Below are 26,149 nucleotides of genomic sequence, written 5' to 3'. Positions count from 1 at the left end.
TCTCTGCTGAACATCAATCGGAAATGGTAGCTATCTTGAATGTTCAATCTGAACCCATTCCAGCTGCTGAGCAATTGGAGGCCATGGAAGCCGCGCAACCAGAAGAAAGAGCAGTTCCTAAACCATCTGCTGCTGCTGAAGAATCTTATGCTGAACAGCCTACTGCTGTTACTACTGCTCCAACAGACCATGTCTCCTCTACTGTCTTGATTGTTCTTCCTACTGATTCACCAACTCACATCGCTCATATTGCTCATCTTGCTGAAATCACAGAACGACATCTTGCAGAAGTCCATCCCCAGACGAAGAGCACTTTAATCTTGAATCTGAGATTCATATATTGAGATGAATATTGACAGACTTTCAGAGATCATCAAAAGTTTATCCTATGAACATGCTGGTGAAGTCGAAGCCACCAACTTCTTCCGAGAACACGTAACGAAATATGTCGTTAAAACGGCAGAATCATTGGCTAAGCTTGAGTTGAATCCAACCTTTTCAGGAAGAATATTTTGACTAGTCACGATAACATCGTTCTCGATCAACCTGATGTCATTTGAACTGTGTCTGCTCATGAGACGTCTCTTCACTCAATCTAAACTAGATTTGAAGGTACTGATTCGAAACTTGAATCCATCAGTGCCAAAATTGAGTCCCAATCTCAGTCTCTTCAAGCCCTTAATGATCGGGTTTCGAATCAAGCCCCATTTTTGGAGATGATGAATGATAGCATTATCACTCTTACTGGACGAGTGGATGAATTACTCACTCGCATTGATGCCAAAAAGGGGGAAGCAGTAGGTAAGTGTTGAGTAAAAACGATAGATCAAACTCCTAAAGCTCAAGTTATGTATGTGAGATCAAGAACAACCTTCTCCAAGTTTCACTATGCAATCAAACGATTTTGGAATAACAATTTCACAATCTATATGAACTCAATAATCGAAAAGACACAACACAAGATTTATGTGGTTCGATCAAGTGTGATCTACATCCACGGGGGTAATCTCATTAGAATTGATCAACTCAGAGTACAAATAACATTGAAACAAAATGATCATTCACACTTACAACACACACACACACACACACTTGTTCTTCTCTTATGATTTCCAGAAGAACTCTCTGTCATTTATGTGTTTTTCGGTGAATGGGAGTAGATTAGCCTTCTGTAAAGATGCCTCGTCCCTATTTAACTCCACTTCACTTTTCATTTAGATGACCCGATACAAAGGGAGTCCTCTGTAACCGCTCTTAACCAACAGTGAGCCTTGGACTAATAATCTCTTCTTTATCTCAACCAACCAACTGCTGATTTAGTTTTTCACATGATGATTTTAGTTCCTTTTGTTGTACTCCTTAATTGTTGACACTGGAACTACAATTCTCCACCTTGTCATCAATTTAAGCTTCCAATGAGAGCACCTCCAATTTCCCACCTTCCCTCTAAGTGGTGTGACTTCTGGTTATATTCACTAGTTCCATGCAGTGATGAAACTTGTTAGTGGATATAACTTTAGTACACATATCTGCTGAGTTGTGATCAGTGCTTATCTTTTGAATCTGCACTTCTCCGGATTCGATTATTTCCTTAACAAAATGGAGTCTGACATTTATGTGTTTCGATCTTTCATGAAAGACTTGATGCTTAGATAAATTAATAGCACTTTGATTGTAACAAAAGACAGTTAGAGACTTTTGTTTAAATCCAAGTTCTGTCATGAAGCCTTCCATCCACTTGGCTTCCTTGAAAGCTTCTGTCACCGCCATATATTCTGCTTCAGTGGATGACAGGGCAACTACCGGTTGAAGAGTAGCTTTCCAACTTACTGCAGTATTATTCACCGTGAATATATAGCCTGTTAGTGACTTCCTTGTGTCTATGCTTCCTGCATAATCTGAGTCTACGTAACCTTTAACCAGGTTTTCATTTACCGTGCCTTTTCTGAATATCAGACCATAGTCCAGGGTGCCTTTGATGTACCTCAGAATCCATTATAGGGCCAACCAGTGTTCCTTTCCAGGATTTGCCATAAATCTACTTACCATACTTACAGAGTAAGCTAGGTCAGACCTTGTGCATACCATTAAATACATTAGGCTCCTAACGACACTTGCATATGGAACTTTACTCATGTATTCTTTCTCATGATCACTCTTTGGGGCTTGACTTGCCGAGAGTTTAAAATGTTGTGCTATAGGTCCTGATACTATTTTTGAGTTTACGATTTCAAATATTTCCAGTATCTTTTGGGCATATCCTTGCTGTGTCAGAAATAATTCTCTTGTGATCTTATTCCTCTGAATTTCCATGCCTAAAATCATTTTGGCATGTCCTAAGTCTTTCTTTTCAAATTCTGCACTTAGTTAAGCTTTCAGGGAATTTACTTCATCTATGTCTTGACTTGCAATGAGCATGTCATCCACATATAGAAGTAAATACATGGCCTTTTCAGTGTTGATTTTCTTTTTATATACACACCAAAAATAATTATTTCTGGTGAAATTGTGTCCTATCATGAAGTCATCAAAGCGTTTATATCACTGTCTATGGGCTTGTTTTAAGCCATACAGTGACTTGTTTAGTAGACATACCAGAAGGGGATTTGCTTTGACTTCAAACAACTAAGGTTGCTGCATGTAAATTCTTTCAGCAAGGTCTCCATGGAGGAAGGCTGTTTTGACGTCAAGTTGCTCAACATGTAAGAATACTTCGTGAAATTCTATCCCTTCAACTTGAGAGAAGCCCTTTGCTACTAGTCTAGCTTTATACCTTGGTTCCTCAACTCCTGGTATACCAGTTTTTCTTTTGAAAATCCACTTGGATCCAATCAGTTTTTGTCCTTTAGGCCTTGGGACCAGAGTCCATGTGTTATTTTTCACAAGAGCCTCCATTTTTTCTGTCATAGCATCATGCCACTTATCCCTGTCCTGAGATGTCATTGCTTCTCGAAGGTTTACTGGTTCACTTTCAATCTGAGATGCTACAGAGAAAGCGTATGACATACAATCAGCATGTCCAAATCTTTGTGGGGGTTTTATGATCCTTCTTTCTCTATCCCTTGATAATATGTAGTTTTGCAGATTTGAGGTGTCTTGTGTATCATCACTGAGCACATCATCCTCAGTTAAGTAATCACTTTCATCACAAGTTTTTGTTTCTGACAGCTCCACCTTAATTTTTGTGTTTTCTGCCCTATCTAAACCTTCAATAGATGTTCCTTCAATTGTTTGGCTCTTCAATGGAAATTGGTCCTCCTTGAAGGTAACATCTCTACTCACAATTGTCTTTTGTCTTCCTGACTCAATCCACCAAAGTTTATAGCCTTTGATCCCTTCAGGATATCCCAAGAAAATACATTTGATTGCCTTGTTATCTAGCTTTCCCTGTCTAACATGTGCATATGTTGTACAACCGAATACTTTAAGGTCATTTAGATGAGGGGGTGATGATGTCCAATTCTCCATCGGTGTCTTAAATCCAAGTGGAACCGAGGGGCTTCTATTTATTAGATGACAAACTATATTGGCAGCTTCGGCCCAAAACGATTTTGGTACCCCTGAATGTGACAATAGGCATCTAACTCTTTCCAAAATGGTACTATTCATCCTCTCAGCCAGGCCATTTTGTTGAGGGGTATATGGTACTGTATAGTGCCTGGAAATGCCTTTGTTTTTACAGAATTCATGGAATCATTTGAACAATATTCTGGCCCGTTATCCGTACTCAACTTTTTAAGCTTTCTACCAGTTTGATTTTCTACAAGTGTGAGCCATTGCTTGAATTTTTCAAATGCTTCACTCTTGTTTTTTAGAGTATGTAACCACACTCTCGTCGAATAATCATCAATGATTGTCATGAAGTACCTTGCTCCACCATTTGATGACACTTTTGACGGACCCCGGAGATCTGAATGTAGATAGTCCATTGGTGCGTTGGAGAAATGTTTTCCCATATTGAACTTGACCCTTGTAGATTTTCCTCTTATGCAGTCTTCACATATTTCCAATTGATTCAGTGGCTTTTCTCCAAGTAGTCCTTGTTTATGTAATTCAAGAAGGCCTTTCTCACTTATATGTGCCATTCTGAGATGCCACATCCTGGAATTATCTTGTTGTGCTTCAGCTACACCCACAGAGCCTACAGAGGTGTTCCCTGAAAGGATGTACAGACCATTTATTCTATATCCTTTCATCATATTTAGTGCACCTCTATGGACCGAAAAACTTCCTTTCTCGGCCTTGAATGTATATCCAGCCTGGTCAAGGCTGCCTAAGGAGATTAAGTTCCTTTTTAAGTCTGGAACTAATCTCACTTCTTTTATCATCATTTCAGTACCATTCTCCATTTTAAGCTTTATAGATCCGATTCCTTTGACCTTACAGGTCTTGTTATTTCCAAGGATGACTTCCCCACCATCAATCTCTTCTATTGTTTCAAACCAGAGTTTATTAGGTGTCATATGGAATGAACATCCACTATCAAGAATCCAATGTTGATCAGACTTGAAATCAGTAACACATAAAACCTCAGCACTTTCATACCCATCTTGCACAGTGGATGCTTCTCCTTGATCTTTGGCTTTATCCCCTGATCTTTGACGATCAGGGCAATCCCTTCTGAAGTGTCCTATTTTGTGACATAAGAAACACTTCAATTTTCTTGTTTTTGATCTGGATCTGCTTCGATTCTTTATTCTTATTTCCCTCTTATCTGGTCTGCCCCTTATATGAAGGCTGTCTCCTACTTCTTTCGAGTCCTTTTCTATCGTGTTTTGAGATTCCTTTGACTTTAATGCCTTTTGCACCTCATCAAAAACCAGTGATTCCTTGGCATATTTCATTGTACCCACAAATACTTAAAATGATTTTGAAAGAGAGTTGAGTACCAAGATAGCCTTGTCTTCATTCTCAATTTATATCCCAATATTTTCTAAATGCAGAATGATTATATTGAATTCATTCAGATTTTCTCCGATCGTCTTGAACTCCGTCATCTTGAAGCCAAATAGTTTCCCTTTAAGGTAGATCCGATCTTGTAGTGATTTGGTCATATAATGGGATTCTAATTTAGCCCAGATACCTACAGCTGTCTTCTCTGATGAGACTTCTCGAAGAACTTTGTCACTCAAGTGTAAAGTCAAGGTGCTGAACGCCAATTCCATCATCTCCATCTTCCTTTCTTCTGGTAGAGATTCCAGGAGTTTAATATCTCCCCCCACTACCTTGGCAACTTTTTGTTGTACCAATATGGTGTGCATCCTCCTGCGCCACAGTGCAAAGTACCCTTTTCCATCGAATCGATCTAGTTCGATTTTTCCAGTCATCATCATATGAGTTTCTCTATCAAGAACCTGATGCTCTGATACCAGTTGTTGAGTAAAAACGATAGATCAAACTCCTAAAGCTCAAGTTATGTATGCGAGATCAAGAACAACCTTCTTCAAGTTTCACTATGCAATCAGACAATTTTGGAATAACAATTTCACAATCTATATGAACTCAAGAAGTAATAATCGAAAAGACACAACACAAGATTTACATGGTTCAATCAAGTGTGATCTACATCAATGGGGGTAATCTCATTAGAATTGATCAACTCAGAGTACAAAGAAATTGAAACAAAATGATCATTCACTCTTACAACACACACACACACAGTTGTTCTTCTCTTATGATTTCCAGAAGAACTCTCTGTCATTTATGTGTTTTTCGGTGAATGGGATTAGATTAGACTTCTGTAAAGATGCCTCGTCCCTATTTATCTCCACCTCACTTTTCATTAGATGACTCGATACAAAGGGAGTCCTCTGTAACTGCTCTTAACCAATAGTGAGCCTTGGACTAATAATCCCATCTTTATCTCAACCAACCAACTGCTGATTTAGTTTTTCTCATGATGCTTTTAGTTCCTTTTGTTATACTCCTTAATTGTTGACACTATAACTACAGTAGGATAGAACGAAGGACAGAAGAAGGGAGAAATGGAGGACATCTTGCAGAATCTTCCTTCAAAAGCCAAGATCCTCAGGATGAGGATACAATGTTCAGAGACATTGGAACTGATGATTGAACTTCTGATTTAATACTCTTTTGAACTCTGTTTAACTGATTATTTACTCATCAATTATTTGGTTATAATTGATATCTTGTTTTTTTATATATAATTGTTTCTCTTCATCATACTAACTTCTAGGTTTAGGCATCACCGCAAAGGGAGAAATTGATAGACTTAATTTAATTGTGGTGATGAGAGTCAAAACCAGTAGATCGCGTTAGTAAAACAAGAAGATAGTATAAAAGCAGAAGTTCTTGTATCGCCTTAACAAAGCTTTATGCAGGACCCATTTTAGGTACTAAAGCTGATCTTGCTCAGGAGTCTCAGAAGCCGTCTTTGAATATGGACGTTGGACTCAAGTTTTCTATATATATTAGGTTCAATCATATATAGAAAACAACGTTATTATCTTTATCTACAAAACGATTATTCCAACGTGAGTTTAAGCTATCATCAACTAATTATCTTCAAAGCTCAACATACAGAAAAACAACATATGCTTTATTATCTATATCCGATCTTTTGAGATCATATTGTGCTGATGTTTCGTAAATCTCTTTAAGCTTAACACTTTGCTACACCTTTGAGAAGAGTTTGTAAACTGGAAAAGAGTATTTTCCAGAACCTTGTTGTATTCGTTTTTACTGAATTGTGTAACTTTGAGTTTCAGTAGGCCAAGGGTAAGCCCTACTGAAGTGGGTGTGTACAAATGTTGTACTGTAATATCCAAAGTCTTTTAGTGACACCTTCTGGAAACAGAAGAAGTGGAGACGTAGAATATTTTATCTTCGAACTTCCAGAAACAACCAATGTTCTACTGCCTATTGTTTTATTGTGTTTCACCGTACTCCATCGGATCGTTTTCGCACTTATTATTGTGATCTGCTGGACTTACTCTTGAACAAGATAAGCTATAATCTCTTACAGGATTCTAGCACACTTTGCAAAATCAACCAACAAATGAAAGATTTTATTCACCCCCCTCTAAACTCTATATCGATCCCCAACAGATGGACTTATAAGCTATTTCAAATAAATTTAATAAGTCGAATATCCTACACAAAAAAATGTGTTTTTGCTCAACATATTCTTAGTTTTGCAATTTTGGTTACTAAACAAAAAAATTATATAATTTTATTTCCTTTGTGTGAGATTAATGTCCCCTTCAACTTCATTAAAGGCGTGCGACAAAATATAACTTGGAAAAGAAATTGTGTTGAGTTCAAGCTATTAACCTCAAATTTGAGTTGTCAAAATAGGTTGGTTTTTCGAATTAACACGTCATGTCCCGTCAAATGATAGATTGTGACAAATTTCAAACTATTTTATCAAATATAACTAAAAATTGATAGATCGACCATCTCATCATTACACATAGTGGATTTTGAAGGACTAATTCCATAGAGTCGTTTCGATAACTCTAGCTACAAATATTAGGATCAATTATGATCGGTCATTAATCGTGTGACAGGATTCCAAACTGAGGAGCTGAGGTCATGGCATAGGTCATCGGTCAGCCACCATGGATGTCTCAAATCATTTAATTCAAACTATTGCCCCGAGAAGTAATTCTCTACTTTTAAGCTCCAAATTAAAGTCTAAAAAAACAGCTATTTTTTAATCTATAAAAGTTAAAAATATATTATTATTTTAAAATTTTGGATTTTGAAAATAATGGCGTTTTTGTTATTATTTGTTCGAGAGTTTAAGAATAATTTCCATTAGAGTTATAAAAATCATTTTAAATATATTTTCTGACCGGTAACTTTCATTATACATATGCATGTTGAAAATCTCCTTTTTTTATTTGACTTGACAAGTCAAATTTCCCTATAAGAATGGGCACCCAACCAGAGCAAAGTAGTACACATCTGTGATATTCTTGATGGCAGAAGTGAAGCTCCTTGGTTCTTGGCGCAGCCGATATAGCAGGAGAGTGGAATGGGCGCTGAAACTGAAAGGAGTAGAATATGAATTCATAGAAGAAGATCTAACCAACAAGTCCCCTCTACTTCTTCAATCCAATCCAGTCCACAAAAAGATTCCTGTTCTGCTACATAATGGCAAGCCAATCGCCGAGTCATTGGTGATCATTGAATACATCGATGAAACTTGGGAAAATGGCCCGCCCATCTTGCCGAAAAGTCCTTATGACAGAGCCGTGGCGCGTTTCTGGGCTAGATTCTTGGATGAGAAGGTACTGATTTTCTTCTACAAGTTTCGTGAAGCAGAGTTTTCATTAGTTCTGATCATTTATTCAAAGTTTCTAAGGATTCATCATGACTGTTTAATTTCTTTTTCTTTTCCCAGTGCTTGCCAGCATTTAGCACGGCTTGTTTGGTTTCAGGGGAGGAGCAAGTGAAAGCCAAGGAAGAAGCAGAGGAATCGCTTAAAGTTCTTGACAATGAACTAAAAGGCAAGAAATTCTTCGGGGGAGATGGCATTGGATTTGTCGATATTGTTGGCAATGTCATCGCCTATTGGTATGTGATTATTCAGGAATTGGTGGGAATCGAATTAATAACCAAAGAGAAGTTTCCGAATTTGTGTGCATGGATTGACGAGTACGTCAACTCGAGCTTTGTTAAGGAACATCTGCCTGATCGGGAGAAATTGGCCGATAGTTTACGGGCTCGGTTTCAAAAGACCAAGTGAGAGACATGTGTTTGCTGTATTTGCTATGGAGTGCAATGAATTAGCAAAGCAAGATTTGTTGTGGGATTTGAGCCTTGAGGTTATCGTGTGTTTGTATTCGGTACTTTTTCCAAACTTTAATAATAAATGGTTTTACATAATTTATTGATATTTAGATATGTATTTTAATTTTGTGGATAAGAATATACTGCCGTTGCTTTTTTTTACGCACTGAGTAAATTTTCGAGTTAACTTAATAGCCTGCAAACCATATTTTTTGTAGAATATTTTGAGTAGCGGAGGTGTCATGTGCAAAGATGCACTAATTTTTGTAAAAACTGATAAAAATCTAATTTCTAGAAACGCGACAATTGTAGATACTAAATTTGAACGTTCGTTATGATCTCCTATACAAATATGATGCTATAAACAAAAAAACTAAAGAAAAACTACTGAAATTGAGAGATATAAACAAAAAAGACTAAAGAAAAACTATTGAAATTGAGAGATAAATTCTTAACATGATCTATGATTTCAATAAAATGTATGAACTTATAAAATATTAATACTTACTAAATCAATATTTCTGAAATATGAAAGAATATGAATTGAAATACTGAAATCTAAAATAAAAACTATGAAAACCATTGACTAAAGCTATGAGAATTCTGCAAATAATTTGTGTGAGAGATTGTGTGTTTTTTTTTTCCTGTTGATACCTTCTTTTTCTTATCTGTATTGTGCAGTTTTTTCCATTATCTATATGACTCACGATCTATCCATGTTTTTTTCTCATGATCTCTTCTTATCTGCACGTTATTTAATATATTCAAAATAAATTTGAATTAATGGGCTCTCTTATATGATCTATTTTTCTATTCATCCTTCTCGACTTGATTAAGTTTTGAGTCTATCCAACTTTGGACCTAGTTAAAATATAGTCCCAACACATGTTAAATAGATAAATTGCATTGAAGAAACTATGTACGATATGTAATGTACTGTACTTTTATAATACTTTAAAATTTGCCGAAAAATAAAAATTTTCTTGGATATGAAATAAATTTTCAAATTTCAATTAAAATAAACTGTTCATCCAAAATATTTGCAATAAAAAGATCACAAATAAAGTTTGCTAAAAATACTTGATCAAACAACGTGAAGAAATCTCGTAATAGTCAGAGTATTTAAATCGTCATGCATAAAATATTAAAACATTGGCGGTCCTCGGGTTTAGCCTCCTGCGCAGTCCAAGCCGGCTCATTGGTCCTCACCCATCGTCTCCTCAAAATCGTCTTCACCTGCATCGATCAAGTCTAGCAAGTCTAAAGATTCAACATGTATAAACTGGAGCTAGCAAATAATACGTAATAAAACCACATGTATCTTTAAAGTAGAGCGTACATACTTGAAACTTGAACGTAATAACATAAACATAGATGTGCCATCATCACAAAACTTTTCATAAACATACCTGCATCATACATACTTGAACATGTGTAACTTCATCATTTTTCGTAGAGATATGTTTCAAAGCAAGTGACCCATACATAAATGTGTCTGATCAGACTAAACCACAGTACTAGGCTGGCAGGGAAGGTCCACTACCACATACATGAGATCCTCGGTCATGCTTCACCAGGTGAATTGGTCCCTGGTCATGCTTTACCGCTTTCCAATCCTGATCTAAACCCGATCATGCTTTATCGACTTTCAAACCCGTTCATAATTGTTCACAAGACATTTAGCATACCTCAAAAACAAACAACAAAATATTTTCCTTTGCACGTCGAATATGCTTACTTGGCGTTGAGGGATTCGTTGGATCACGCTTGGGGTCACTGCTGCACATACGAACACAATTTCATGCACTTAAATTCCATACCTAGACGTAATAACCGTGCTCACCACCAAGGATGACAATTTTCTTATGACGTTTTAAATCGCTCGGGACTTGACCTCGTTTAATAATCGTACTAAACCATGATATAAACCCCGGAAAAAATTCCTAAAATAATGTGTGGACATTTCCCAAAACATAGAAGATATGAGCCTAAAATAGTATTTAAAATTTTTGGGACAAGCGCCTAGGCACCAAGCAAAGCGGCGCTGCGATGTTGCTTGGCGCCTACGCGCTAAGCAGCTAGCACTACGGTGCCCCAATGCCGCAGCTCTAGTGCTCCAGTGCCGCGGGGCTAGAGTTGCGAGGATCGGGAGCATAGGGAGCGCCGCAGCGCTAACCCTGCGCAATTCCAACTTCACAAACACATTTGATGAAATTTCAATTCCACGCTCAAACGACTCGAACCGATGCAACTAAATTTCTCCTAGGACGCTATGGTAATGATCCAAACTCACACAATACCCCAAAACAATGACGCACCACAAACAACGCAACACAACCCGAGAACATGACATTTTGACCCAAAGCTCTTCCTACGACTTCTAATGCAACTAAATGCCTATCGACACGAAACGAAGCACTAAAAATCAAACCGACATCATACTAAATATACCTAGTCGTAGCGGTGACCACCCAACGTTCTCCAATGAAGCCTGTAACAAATAAACTTCAAGAACTCGTCAAAAACACAGTTTCAGAAAATCACAGTTTGAGCAGTCCCACGAAAACGATCATAACTCACTCGTTTCTTATCCAAAAATTACGAATTTACTGACAAATCGAAGATATCGAAAATTAATACGTTTTATATGTTGAAAGTTTTTCAAGATAAGTGACCGAAAATGCAAAGTACATGAAATGACAGCAGGATTTGGGTTTTTAGATGCTATATCATTTCAAAATCGATCCAACCAATTGTTTGCTCAAACTTTTCACAACATACATGAATTTTTTTGCATAATAAACATCACAACATATAATATAACGAGATCGATGTAGAAACAATAGATTATACATACCTTTTGATTTTTAAAGTTTTCGCAACGACGATACCGAAGCGTTAAGGATGCGAGGGTTGATCCGGAACGAACGTGACACGATTTTCTTGAAGAAAAGTGGACCAGAATTGCTGGAAAGATGAGGAAAGGGGCGGTTGCTATGAACTCCAAGAACCCTAACTTTTCTTTTAAAAATTTGAAATGGAAGCAAAGAAATGTGTAGGTGTGTTTAGCCGAGAATGTGTGTGTGTGTGTGTATGGGTGTGTGCATGTGTTATAATATAATTAGGACATAAAATTGCTTAATTAATAATTAACAAGATAATTAAAATACTAACCCCCTTCTAACTTATATAAAATCTCTTAATTTAAAATAAAATGCACAAGTGACAAATACTTAAAAGTTTAAAATCATAAAATCATCTAATAATTAAATTAGGCTTTTTGAAGGATCGAATGTGCTAGTGCCTTTGAAGGCATTTCGAACATTATATTCTCCAATGAGCTGCAATAGCTCGTGTTCTAAGAATGTTAACACCGATGAATTAAATCGAGTTTGGTTTAAAACCAAGCGGAAGAAACTCGAAGTTATCCTTCGTGAAGAAGACGGTTATATTAGAAAACATTTTAACTCATGTAAACTGAATAACTGAAAAAGGATAGATTAGTTTTTGCATTCATCAGTTCAGTTATGATGAAAACTGAACTGACGGATACTCTAACTGATCTAAACAATTTGAAAATAGCAGTTAATCAGTTAAATACACAATATGTGTTTATGGATGTTCGGAGACTTCAATTGCTCCTACGTCACCCCTTCTACCTCTCCAAGTAGGATCCACTAGAAGACTTTGATTTATAAAACCACTTGTACAAACCCACTCAGCTAGGACTTACACTACTGCCTAAACTGAACTCATAGCTACGACCGAAGGCAGCACTTTTCAGCCAACACTCATTTAACGTCTATGTGTCAAAGACTATATACACAAGTTTAACGTCTTTGTGAAAGACTGTATTTGAGTGGTGGTGAGAGTGTTTTTGTGTGTGACAACTGAACAAATATGTTCTCACACACTGAGGGAAATAAACTTCTAATCTAAGCTGATATGACTGTGAAGAGTTCCCTCTGGGCTTATTGCTTCTGAAAGCTGATGTGCAATGTGCGTGCCCTTTCTTTTCTCTCGTATTTGCGTTGAAGCTTCTTGTCTCTATCTATTGAGTCTTCACTGATCTTCTCTTTTTATAGGCGGGAAAACTGATCGTACAGTGAGACTCAATTATTGTATCCGTTGCATCTTGAATTTGTTTCTTAGACTTTGTGTCTCGAGTTTCCGACTGCTCTTCTGAAACGTTTTGTTTTTAATGCTCTAATGCAACGTCCATTATTGTCCTTTGACTGGACAATTAGTTTGTACCTTCAGGTATAGTTGGAATCCACTAGAAAGAACTTGTCTTGATCTTCAACTGAAAGATTCTGACTGATGCGTCGAACTAGTCAGCTGAACTGATCTTCAGTTGGGCTGCTGAAATCAGTTGGCTCGTCAGTTGAACTGATTTCACTCTCGTTCAGTTGAATTGATCAACTGGGTTTCTTCATCAGTTGAACACTCCTTCGGCTGGTCAGGCTTCTAAGGTTCTCCTGCTGAACCACCTATCAACTGGACAATCAGCTGGACTGCTGTAACAGTTAGACTGATTCAGTTTGTGCGATCAGTTGAGTCTTCAGTTTGCAATGTAAACCTCTCGTGACTAATCCTAGCTTCTGCACACTAAAATAGATTATTAGCAACACAAAATAACAAGTTTTGTTAACATCAAAATCAAGATTGCGACTTGAAAAGTTCCAACACTTTTAAAATGCTAAAAGCTCAATAAATCATTTAAAATGCCACAATCCTAACTTAAAATTAAATACCACATTTCAAAATTTTAAAAATCGTCGCCGGTCTCCTTTCCTCGATCCCGCATCGAATAATCGCCTGAAACATGAAACTCGGGAAAACATTTTAACGTGCATCACATAAACATAAATAATTAAAATAATGCAATTTAATAAATCATGTATCTACAAAAAATATCAATTTAAACTTAAATAAATAATTTAACAATTAAATAAATGCATGGATTTTACGTGTACTGATTTTGGGCTCTACAATTCCTCCCCTACTTAAATAAATTTTGTCCTCAAAATTAAATCTTACCAAACAGTTCCGGGTAGCGATTCCTCATATCTACCTCGGCTTTTCAAGTGGCTTCCTCCACTGATTGATTCAGCCACCGGACTTTGACCAACTTGGTCACTTTGTTCCAAACTCTCCGCTTCTATCTGCCTAGTATTTGGACATGTCTTTCCTCATACTACAGATCAAGAGCAAACTGCAACGGCTCAAAACTCAAAACGTGCGAAGGATTTGCTAGGTACTTCCTCAGCATCGAAACATGGAACACATTGTGTACACCGGCCATATTCGGCGGTAAAGCTACACAATAAGCAAGTGTCCCAACTCTATCAAGAATTTCAAACGGTACAATAAATCTCAGTAGCTTGCCTCTCCTCCCAAACCTCATAACACCCTTCATGGGTGCTATCTTCACGAAGACGTAATCACCTACGACAAACTCAAGATCTCTCCTCCTCTTGTCAGCATAACTCTTTTGACGGCTCTGGGCGGTCTTCATCCTGTCTCAAATCTTGACCACCACGTCTGCAGTCTTTGAACAATCTCTAGACCAAGTTCTGATCTCTCACCAACTTCATCCCAATGAATCGGCGATCTGCACTTTCTTCCATACAGTGCCTCGTAGGGAGCCATACCTATAGATGATTGAAAGATGTTGTTGTAGGTAAACTCCACTAGAGATAGCTTTGATCCCAATTCCCATGGAAATCGACCACACAAGCTCTCAACAAATCTTCCAAAATCTGGATCACTCGCTCAGACTGGCCATCTGTCTCGGGGTGAAATGCTGTAGTGAATAGCAAATTCGTCCCCATGGCTGCATGTAAGCTCTTCCAGAAAGACGATGTGAATCTCGGGCCCCTGTCGGACACAATAGAGACTGGGATCCTGTGCAATGGGACTATCTCCCTGATATAGAGCTCTGCATACTGAGTCATGGAGAAAGTCGTCTTCACGGGTCAGAAATGCGCTGATTTAGTAAGTCGGTCCACTATAACCCGAATTGCATTGGATCCTCTAACTGACCTCGGAAAACCAACAACAAAATCCATGGTGATATTCTCTCATTTCCACTCGGGGATAGGGAGCGGCTTAAGCATCTCTGCTGGCCTCTGATGCTTTGCCTTCACTTGCTGACAAGTGAGGCATTCAGACATAAATCGACAGATGTCTTGCTTCATACCTGGCAACCAATACAAAGTCTGCAAATCCCGGTACATCTTGGTACCTCTCGGATGGATAGAATATGAAGATGCATGTGTCTTTGTCAAAATATCCTCTCTGATTGAATCAACACTAGGCACCCATATCCTTCCTCTGTATCTCACAATATCATTAGACACTGTGCAGAGAACACTGCCCTTGGCTTCATCCTTCGGTCTCCATTTCTGTAGCTGCTCATCCGAAGGCTGACCTCTACGGATTCGGTCTAGCAAAGAAGACTGGACTGTCAGATTAGATAGCTTAGGAGCTATGCCCCTGGAATAAACCTCCAAGCCAAATCTCTGAATCTCTGACTGAAGAGATCCCTGCACTGACAACAGTGCTACGACTGCAACTTTTCTGCTCAAAGCGTCCGCCACAACATTAGCTTTCCCCAGATGATAGCTAATTTCACAATCGTAGTGTTTCACTAGCTCCAACCACCGTCTTTGTCTCATATTCAGCTCTTTCTGCGTGAAGAAATACTTGAGACTCTTGTGATCATTAAATATCTGGCATTTCTCTCCGTACAAAAAATGTCTCCATATCTTCAACAAAAAGACAACGGCAGCTAACTAAAGATCATGAGTCGGATAATTTTTCTCATGCACTTTCAACTGTCTGGAGGCATAAGCTATAACCCGGCCTAAACCGAGCTTAGAAGTATCGGTGTATAGCACAAAATTGCCTTGCTCTGCTGGCATGGCTAACACTAGCGCTGAAATAAGAGCTTGCTTCAATGTATCAAAGCTCTTCTGGCACTCTCCATTCCATATGAATTTAGCATTCTTCTTAGTCAATGAAGTGAGTGACACTGCTATCGAAGAAAATCCCTGAATGAACTTCCGATAGTGGCCTGCTAAGACTAGGAAACTACAGATCTCTGACGCATTCTTCGGCTCAACCCATTCCTTAACTGCTGCCACCTTAGCTAGATCCACCTCAATACCGCTGCTAAATATTATATGACCCAAAAACGCTACCTTCTCCAACCAAAATTCGCACTTACTGAATTTTGCAAACAACTTGCGACTCTGCAAGACCTGGAAAATTGTACCCAAATGCTGACTGTGTTCCTCATGGCTCTTCGAGTAGATGAGAATTTCATCAATGGATACTATGACGAACTGATCTAGGTAGGCCTGAAATACTCGGTTCACGAGGTCCATAAATATCGCTGGAGCATTCGTCAGTCCGAACGGCATCACCAAGAACTCGTAATGCCCATATCTGGTCCTGAAGGCAGTCTTATGAACATCTGCATCTTTCACCTTCAGCTGGTGATACCCTGATCGCAGATCTATCTTAGAGAACATTGTAGCTCCCTGCAACTGATCAAATAAGTCCTCGATCCTCGAAAGTGGGTATTTATTCTTGATCGTTACCTTGTTCAACTCTCGGTAATTGATACACAGCCTCATGTTCCCATCTTTCTTCTTTACAAAGAGCACTGGTGCGCCATGGTGAGAAACTAGGGCAGATGAATTCCTTGTCTAGGAGCTACTGAATCTGCTGTTTGAGCAATAACATCTCATCTGGAGCTAAATGGTACGGTGTCTTAGAGATTGGCACAGTGCCTGGCATAAGGTCGATGGCAAACTCCACCTCTCTCTCTCTCGTTGAAGGCCTATGACGTCATCAGGAAAAACTTTAGGAAAATCTCTAACTACTGGTACGTCAGTTATCGACGGAGTGGGTACGTCAGGTGCGGAAATAATGTTGTCCAAGAAAGCCTGGCATCTCTTATGAATAAGTATTCGTGCCTGCATACAAGAGATCATGCGAGGGAAACTCCTCCATCTATCTGGCTCAAAGAGAAACTGCTCCATGCCCAACGACCTTACCAACACTGATCTTTTTTGGAAATCAATGAGAACTTTGTTCTTCGTCAGCCAATTCATTCCCAAGATAATATCAAATTCTGGCATCGGTAACACGATTAGATCGGCATACACCAGGTGGCCCTGTAGCTCCAGGTCAATGTTTCTGACCACGCTAGTAGCTGATAACTCTTCCCCCGATTGGACTGTCACTGAATAGTTCACGTCGAGTCCAATAGACTTGACGTCCAGATGATTAGCAAACGTCTCCGAAATCAAAGAGTAGATGGTCCCGGAATCTATCAAGGCCTTCGTGGCAACTCTATTTATAAAGATATTTCCTGAGAGACGTTAGCACAACACAAAACTTATATCCCAAAAAAAAAATTCTAACCTTAACCTCATGTATAGTAGAAAACCTCTACACAAGTCACCAAAAATACTAAATAGCACACTAATAACCCCAAAAATTCGAAACATGCATAGCAAAAATAAAACTGTGCTGAATTAAATAAGTTACCAGTCAATAGGGTTGTGTCTAGGTTCGCCTCCTCTGCCTGCATGGCGAACACTCTAACCTGGGTCGAATGCCTACACTGTGGGCGGACCTTCAGCATATGATTGCTGACTCCGCATTTGAAGCATTTGCCTGATACCCATAAACACTGTCCCTGATGCTGGCGGTGGCACTTCGGGCATACTGGGTACTCACCAAGCTTCTGTTGAGCCTTCTGCTGAGGAATAGGACCCTTGCTTTTCGGCAGTCCCTGAAATGGCCTCTTCCCCTGTGGTCCTTGGAAATTCCTCTTGAATTGGGGTCGCTGCTGCTGCTGAGGTGCCTGATAGGGCCCTTTTACCTGTCTATCGACCTCTATACCCCTCTGGTCCTCCTCTGCCACCAAGGCTCTAGAAACGGCAACAACATAGGTGGTAGGACCAGCAACCCTCACATCACAGTGTAAGATCGGCCGCAAACCTTCCATAAAATGCCTCAGCTTCTCCCGGGCATCATTTGCGATTAGGGGCACAAAGTGACACTCCCTCTCAAACTTCCTGACAAAATCTGCAACGCTACTATCTCCCTGTCGCAGTGTCATGAACGTTTCTGGTCAGTCTGGATCGTACTTCCTCAGTGAAGTACTTGGAGTAGAAAACTTCTTTGAAACCATCCCAAGTAAGTTTTGCAAGTTCACTGACACTGATGCACTCTCCCACCAAAGTCTGGTGTCTCCTATCAGAAGGAAAGTGGCACACTTGATCCTATATGAATCCTGCAGCTCCATAAAAGCAAAGATTACCTCGATGAACTTAATCCATTCTTCTGCTATCATCAGGACAGTAGTCCCTGAGAACTCCTTCGGATCCATCCTCCTAAATCTCTCTTAGATTGCCTCTGTGTCCACTGCAGCATTGTTCCCCGCAAATTGTGCGAAGAACTGGGTCATCCCTGCAAGCATCTGAGCCTGCAAACTGGCGGTGGACGAGGAGGAGTGGCCCTCTTCCCATCGTGAGCTTCCCTATTCTCCTCGCCTGGTTCACGCACAATCCTACATCTGGGAGGCATACTGTTCCAAAATTTATCCAACACGTAAACTCAACGTGCATAAACATAATATAAATATCATAATATGCACGTAATTTGAACTTAAAACATGTACATACTGAAATCATAACCTGATGCTTAATACATGAAAGAGTTTAAAATTTTAAAACTTACAGACTTTAGGTGTGACTTCGTGAGTTTCTCGCAACTGGCAGTAGGCATAACCCTTTACAAGAACACCACTCTGATACGATGTGTAATGTACCGTACGTTTATACTACTTTAAAATTTGTGGAAAAATAAAAAATTTCTTGGATATGAAATAAATCTTCAAATTTCGATTAAAATAAACTGTTCATCCAAAATATTTGCAATAAAAAAGATCACAAATAAAGTTTGCTAAAAATACTTGATCAAACAACGTGAATAAATCTCGTAGCAGTCATAGTATTAAAATCGTCATGCATAAAATCTTAAAACATTGGCGGTCCTCGGATTTAGCCTCCTGCGCAGTCCAAGCCAGCTCATTGGTCCTCACCCATCGTCTCATAACACTCATCCTCACCTGCATGGATCAAGTCTAGTGAGTCTAAAGAATCAACATTTATAAACTGGAGCTAACAAATAATACGTAATAAAACCACATGCATCTTTAAAATATAGCGTACATACTTGAAACTTGAACGTAATAACATAAACATAGATGTTTCATCATCACAAAACTTTTCATAAACATAATTGCATCATACATACTTGAACATGCGTAACTTCATCATCTTGCGTAGAGATATATTTCAAAGAAAGTGACCCATACATAAATGTGCCTGATCAGACTAAACCACAGTACTGGGCTGGCAGGGAAGATACACTACCACATACATGAGATCCACGGTCATGCTTTACCGGGTGGATTGGTCCCGGGTCATGCTTTACCGCTTTCCAATCCTGATCTAAACCCGGTCATGCTTTATCGGGGTGGAGAGGTCACCAACCACGTTCACCAGCTTCCAAACCCGTTCATAATTGGTTACAAGACATTTAGCATACCTCAAAAACTAAAAAAAATATTTTCTTTTGCACGTCGAATATACTTACTTGGCGTTGAGGGATTCGTTGGATCTCGCTTGGAGCCACTGCTGCACATACTAACACAATTTCATGGACTTAAATTCCATACCTAGACGTAATAACCGTGCTCACCACCAAGGATGACAATTTTCGTATGACGTTCTAAATCGCTCGGGACTTGAACTCGTTTAATCATCGTACTAAACCATGACATCAACTCCGGAAACCAATCCTAAAATGATGTGTGGACATTTCCCAAAACATAGAAGATATGAGCCTAAAATAGTATTTAAAAATTTTGGGACAAGCGCATAGGCACCAAGCAAAGCGGTGCTGCGGCGCTGCTTAGCGCCTAACACCACGGCATCGCAATGCTGCAGCTCTAGCGCTACAGTGCCACAAAGGCAGCGCCACGGCGCTAGAGTTGAGAGGATCGGGCGCATATGGAGCACCACGGTGCTAACCCTACACGATTCCAACTCCATGAACACATTTGATAAAATTTCAAAACCACACACAAACGACTCGACCCGATTCAACGAAATTCCTCCTAGGATGCTATGGCAGTGATCCAAACTCACACAATACCCCAAAACAATAACGCACCACAAACAACGCAATACAACCCGAGAACACGACATTTTGACCCAAAGCTTTTCCTATGACTTCTATCAGCCATCGTCTCCTAACACTCATCCTCACCTGCATCGATCACGTCTAGTGAGTCTAAAGACTCAACATATATAAACTGGAGCTAACAAATAATATGTAATAAAACCACATGCACCTTTAAAATATAGCGTACATACTTGAAACTTGAACATAAACATAGACGTTCCATCATCACAAAACTTTTCATAAACATACTTGCATCATACATACTTGAACATGCGTAACTTCATCATTTTGCGTAGAGATATGTTTCAAAGAAAGTGACCCATACATAAATGTGCCTGATCAGACTAAACCACAGTACTGGGCTGGCAGGAAAGATACACTACCACATACATGAGATCCCCGGTCATGCTTTACCGGGTAGATTGGTCCCGGGTCATGCTTTATCGCTTTCCAATCCTAATCTAAACCCGGTCATGCTTTACCGGGGTGGAGAGGTCACCGGCCACGTTCACCGTCTTCCAAACCCGTTCATAATTGGTTACAAGACATTTAGCATACCTCAAAAACTAAAAAAAATATTTTCTTTTGCACGTCGAATATACTTACTTGGCGTTGAGGGATTCGTTGGATCTCGCTTGGAGCCACTGCTGCACATACTAACACAATTTCATTCACTTAAATTCCATACCTAGACATAATAACCGTGCTCACCACTAAGGATGACAATTTTCATATGACGTTCTAAATCGCTCGGGACTTGAACTCGTTTAATCATCGTACTAAACCATGACATCAACTCTGGAAACCAATCCTAAAATGATGTGTGGACATTTCCCAAAACATAGAAGATATGAGCCTAAATTAGTATTTAAAAATTTTGGGACAAGCGCCCAGGCACCAAGCTGCTTAGCGCCTAACGCCACGGCATCGCAATGCCGCAGCTCTAGCGCTACGGTGCCACAAAGGCAGCGCCGCGACGCTAGAGTTGAGAGGATCGGGCGCATAGGGAGCACCACGGCGCTAACTCTGCACGATTCCAACTCCATGAACACATTTGATAAAATTTCAAAACCACACACAAACGACTCGACCCGATTCAACGAAATTCCTCCTAGGATGCTATGGCAATGATCCAAACTCACACAATACCCCAAAACAATAACGCACCACAAACAACGCAATACAACCCGAGAACACGACATTTTGACCCAAAGCTTTTCCTATGACTTCTAATGCAACCAAATGCCTATCGACATGAAACGGAGCACTAAAAATCGAACCGACATCATACTAAATATACTTAGTCACAGCGGTGATCACCCAACGTTTCCCAACAAAGCCTGAAACAAATAAAATTCAAGAACACAGTTTCAGAAAATCACAGTTTGAGCAGTCCCACAAAAACGATCATAACACACTTGTTTCTTATCCAAAAATTACGAATTTACTGTCAAATCGAAGATATCGAAAATTACTACGTTTTATATGTTGAAAGTTTTTCAAGATAAGCGACCAAAAATGCACAGTACATGAAATGACAGCAGGATTTGGGTTTTTAGATCTAAAATCATTTCAAAATCGATCCAACCAATTGTTTGCTCAAACTTTTCACAACATACATGGATTTTTATGCATAATAAACATCCCAACACATAATATAACGAGATCGATGTAGAAACAATAGATTATACATGCCTTTTGATTTTTAAAGTTACCAAAACGACGATACCGAAGCAGGAAGGACGTGAGGGTTGATCAGGGACGAACGTGGCATGATTTTCTTGAAGAAAAGTGGACCAGAATTGCTGGAAAGATACAGAGGAAAAGGGAGGCTGCTATGAATTCCAAGAACCCTAACTATTCTTTTAAAATTTTGAAATGAAAGCAAGGAAATGTGTAGGTGTGTTTAACCGAGAATGTGTGTGTATATGGGTGTGTGCGTGTGTTATAATATAATTAGGACATAAAATTGCTTAATTAATAATTAACAAGATAATTAAAATACTAACCCTCTTCTAACTTAAATAAAATCTCTTAATTTAAAATAAAATGCACAAGTGATAAATAATTAAAAGTTTAAAATCATAAAATCACCTGATAATTAAATTAGGCTTTTAAAATGCTAAAAGCTCAATAAATCATTTAAAATGCACCAATCTTAACTTAAAATAAAATACCACATTTTAAAATTGCCAAAATCGTCGTCGGTCTCCTTTCCTCGATCCCGTATCGAAGAATCGCCAGAAACATGAAACTCGGGAAAACATTTTAACGTGCATCACATAAACATAAATAATTAAAACAATTCAATTTAATAAATCATGCATCTACAAAAAAAAAATCAATTTAAACGTAAATAAATAATTTAACAAAAAAATAAATGCATGGTTTTTACGTTTACTGATTTTTGGCTCTACACGATCGGTTCGTTCGAGAAGGTGTCAGCAGAGAGAATCAAACTCTTGAACATTGATTAAATGATTATCTACTCTTCCAGCTCGGACAATAGTTTTTTTATAAATAAAAAAATCCGTACGTATTTGAATGAATAATTTCATAAAAAATATATAAATTTAATAATTTAGAATGGATGAAATATAATATTAATATCTTGATATATAATATATAGTATGTTCACAGAATAAACATATCAGTCTTAAATTATTTAAAAAAAATCAAAAAAATTATTATTGTTGTTGAAAAGAATAAGTTTTGAATCCTAATAATTATTCTAAACTCGACTTCAGTATATGAAAATGCGAAAAGCTGATGGCGCTGAGCTCATGGCATACGTCATCCTTATTTATCTATTCGAAGTTGTCAGCCTTGGGTAGCTGATGCCTGATACTGATAGCGATGTGAATCATTGTTTTTAGGGTCAACAATTTTATACAATTTCGTTGTTGTAATTAGAAAAATTTATTATATTAAATAAACTAAATTATATTAAAATTATCTTTCAAATTTTGTTTTATAATTCAATCATTCTCAAATATTTCACTCCTTACAAAAATCATTTTACGTTTTTACCTTTTCTGTTTTACGTAAATATATTCTCCTTCACCCAAATTCATCTGCCCAAATAATTTTCTCCTCCACTCAACCAAATCCGTCGGCTCCTACCCAAGGAAATCCATCAGTCTGATCTATCATCTTCTTTGTGGCTTGAAAAAAGTGATCGAAGGTAAAGATTATCTCTTATTCCGATTGTGTTTTAGTAATTTTGAAAGTAAGTTTACATGGGTATGAAATTTAATTTATAGAAAAATCATATTCTGATTTCTTCCATATTTTTCGTTTGTATATGTGAGTAATGAATGTGAGATTATTGTTGTTCAACCTATCTACTTATTTAGAATTTTGACAGATTTGTGTTGAACATATATGGTGAAGCAAATAGCGAATATATGTTTTCATGAATATGATTATATTGTTAGTCACATATCATGCATTTTATGTGTTTGATTATTTGTTTTATTTGGGAGAAACAATTCAGCCGATTATGTTTTATTGTTATGATTATGTTTCGAATAAGTATTTATTTTGACCTAAAAAGTAAGTAATTTGAATTTTCAGATACTTGTCTTTGTCCTTTGAATACTAAAATATGTATAAAAATAATTGATTTTCGAGTAGTCAACAAAAATCTAGTCACGGTAGGCAGTAGTGATCATATTGCTTTTATTGATTATGAGTTTGTTTTGATATTGATTTAATTTGAATGATCTTATGACTTTTTTTATGCTTCTCACTTGATTTTTATTTTTTTTGGTGCACAATTTTTTGTGTGACTTCACTTACTTTGTATCAAACAATTTTGAAAACAATTGTTGAATTATTACGATGATTTTGCAGTAAAATTTTTGTAAATCAGTACCGAAATATTTGGAAAAATTTGTTGAAATATAATGTGAATAAAAAAGTTTCTTCTTTAATATTGTCTGAGCACACATTGAGATTTGGTTCGTTGTGATTTTATTTTATGTAATTCAATTATCTTCATTATTTGAGTTATTATAAAAATTAAAAAATTGTAGAAATCATTTTCTTTTTTGGATGTCCATTTTCTTGACGCCTAAATCGAAAAAGCAAATTTTAATACTTCAAATATTCCACGATCGATTTATTGATTGAAGTCGGATCTGAGAGCACAAATTTTTCGTTTCTTGGAAGTTGCCGCTACATCAATGGTCTTTATTTGATTTCAATTCCTAACGACAATTCTAATTGAGATATTCCAGAGTTTAGGACAAAAATGTAATGCTATTAATTCTGAATTAACGGTATTTCAATACATAGCACCCCATGAGCATATTTCGGTAACCATGAACGAAGATGATGATGTCCGAAACATGATAAACCTTAATAGTTGTTTGAAAATGAATATAGAAAAATTGAGAGCAGTTCCAAAAGATGATCAGAGATCGGGGGACATAAATGTTAAGAGGTAACCTTTTTTTTTTTTTTTTTGCATTGTTGTTTTGGTTTGAATGCAAATTTAAGAATTTGTAAAGTTGATAAATTAGTTTGTTCTTGTTTTTTTATTATTTTGCAGTACGTGACTATTATTTTTCATTATTGATTGTGTACATTAGTTAATTAATGATATTTAAAATGTGTTATATTTTATAGTTCAATTTAAATTAGCTAAAAGAATATTGATTTGTCGCAGAGAGTTTGTTTGTTTTAGTCTGATCATAACCTTCGCACAAATGAGTCAATTTTTCCTAAATTTCTTTAGTAGTTTTACACATTTTTATTTTGCTAAATGTGTTCTTATCAAGAATTTTGTATAGAATATCCTTATAACTAAATTCCGGTTGTTTGACAAATCAAATGCTTCAATCGATTGGATTAACTGATCAAGAATTTTGAAGTAACTGAACAAATAATCAAACTGACAGTTGTCTATAACCGAAAATTAATGCATAGATTAACAAAGGCAACTGAACCAGATGAACTGAACTTACGCAGACAACTGACTGATCAGTTGCTACATTCAGTTGTGAGCTTATCAGCCATTGTTTATCAGCTGATCCCTCAAACTATACACATCATCAGTTAACGAAAAGGACATTCAACCGACAACATTACAAAGCAGACTGCAACTAATAGTGGGTTCGCCGCATTTTAGAAAAGCTGCAATGTACGAATGCCAGAAGAGTATTGACGTGACAAACAATGGATATAAAGATTCAAATTACATTGATTATTACCGTTGAAGAGAAGTCTATAAATAGCAGAGAAGAGCAGTTGGAAAAATAACGATTCACTATTCTATCAATCTTGCTGTTACTCTGCTGAAATTCTCGCTCATATAAAAAATTAGAAGCTCACACTTATCAGATTTACTCGTAGCATTCTAGGCTACTTTTCGAGCTTACTAGCACAAATCGTTTTGTTTTATATTCGATCTTTAAAAGAGATCAGTTGTGCTAAGTGCAGTTGAGTACTGTGAAACATATTGTACACTAAGAGTTTCAGTTTTGTCATTGTTAAGTCCAAACTGAAGTGGGTCTGTACAAGTTTTTGTATCGATCAAAGTCTTTTAGTGAATATCGTATCCTTGTGATAGAAGGGGTGACACAGGAGTGATTGAAATCTCTGAACATCCATAAAATCTCGTGTATTCTCATTTCAGTTTTTATTCTATCCATCAGTCAGTTTATTTCCGCACTTTATTGTTAACTGATTGATATCGACTGACAAGATTCTGAGTTTCAGTTCCCTCTAAACACTCTTTCACCAGTTAATCATTCCTATTAAGTGGTATCAGAGCAATTAAATCTTGTCTCAGAATATTCTTATCCACAAAACTGATCACCATGTCTTCATTCAATAAAATACCAATGTTTTCTAGAGAAGATTTCGATGACTGGAAAATCAGAATGCAGGCTCATTTAGCTGCACAAGACGACGACATGTGGTATATCATTACTGAAGGATCCATGAAAATCTTAAAAGCAAATAGAGCAGTTGCAATAACTGATAGAGCACCTCATCGCATTGAGAAGCCCAGAGAGGAATGGACAACTGAAGATAAGAGGAAAGCCAACTTTGACAATGTGGCTAATGACATCTTATATAAAACGCTGGATAAAGTCACTTTAAGCAAAATCAA

General features: G+C 37.6%; 1 protein-coding gene across 1 annotated transcript; it reads left to right on the top strand.

Moving 5' to 3' along the window:
* Window positions 1-7,912: 7,912 nt before the first annotated feature.
* Window positions 7,913-8,885, top strand: LOC142556421 (putative glutathione S-transferase). Its single transcript, XM_075667882.1, has 2 exons — window positions 7,913-8,255; window positions 8,369-8,885. Exons 1-2 carry the CDS (start codon window positions 7,944-7,946, stop codon window positions 8,711-8,713), a joined length of 657 nt encoding a protein of 218 aa, XP_075523997.1. The 5' UTR covers window positions 7,913-7,943; the 3' UTR covers window positions 8,714-8,885.
* Window positions 8,886-26,149: the final 17,264 nt, after the last annotated feature.

Source organism: Primulina tabacum, chromosome 9 (assembly GCF_025594145.1).
Source record: "Primulina tabacum isolate GXHZ01 chromosome 9, ASM2559414v2, whole genome shotgun sequence".
NCBI classification, from domain to species: Eukaryota; Viridiplantae; Streptophyta; class Magnoliopsida; order Lamiales; family Gesneriaceae; genus Primulina; species Primulina tabacum.
This window is presented reverse-complemented; position numbering and strand designations above follow the sequence as displayed.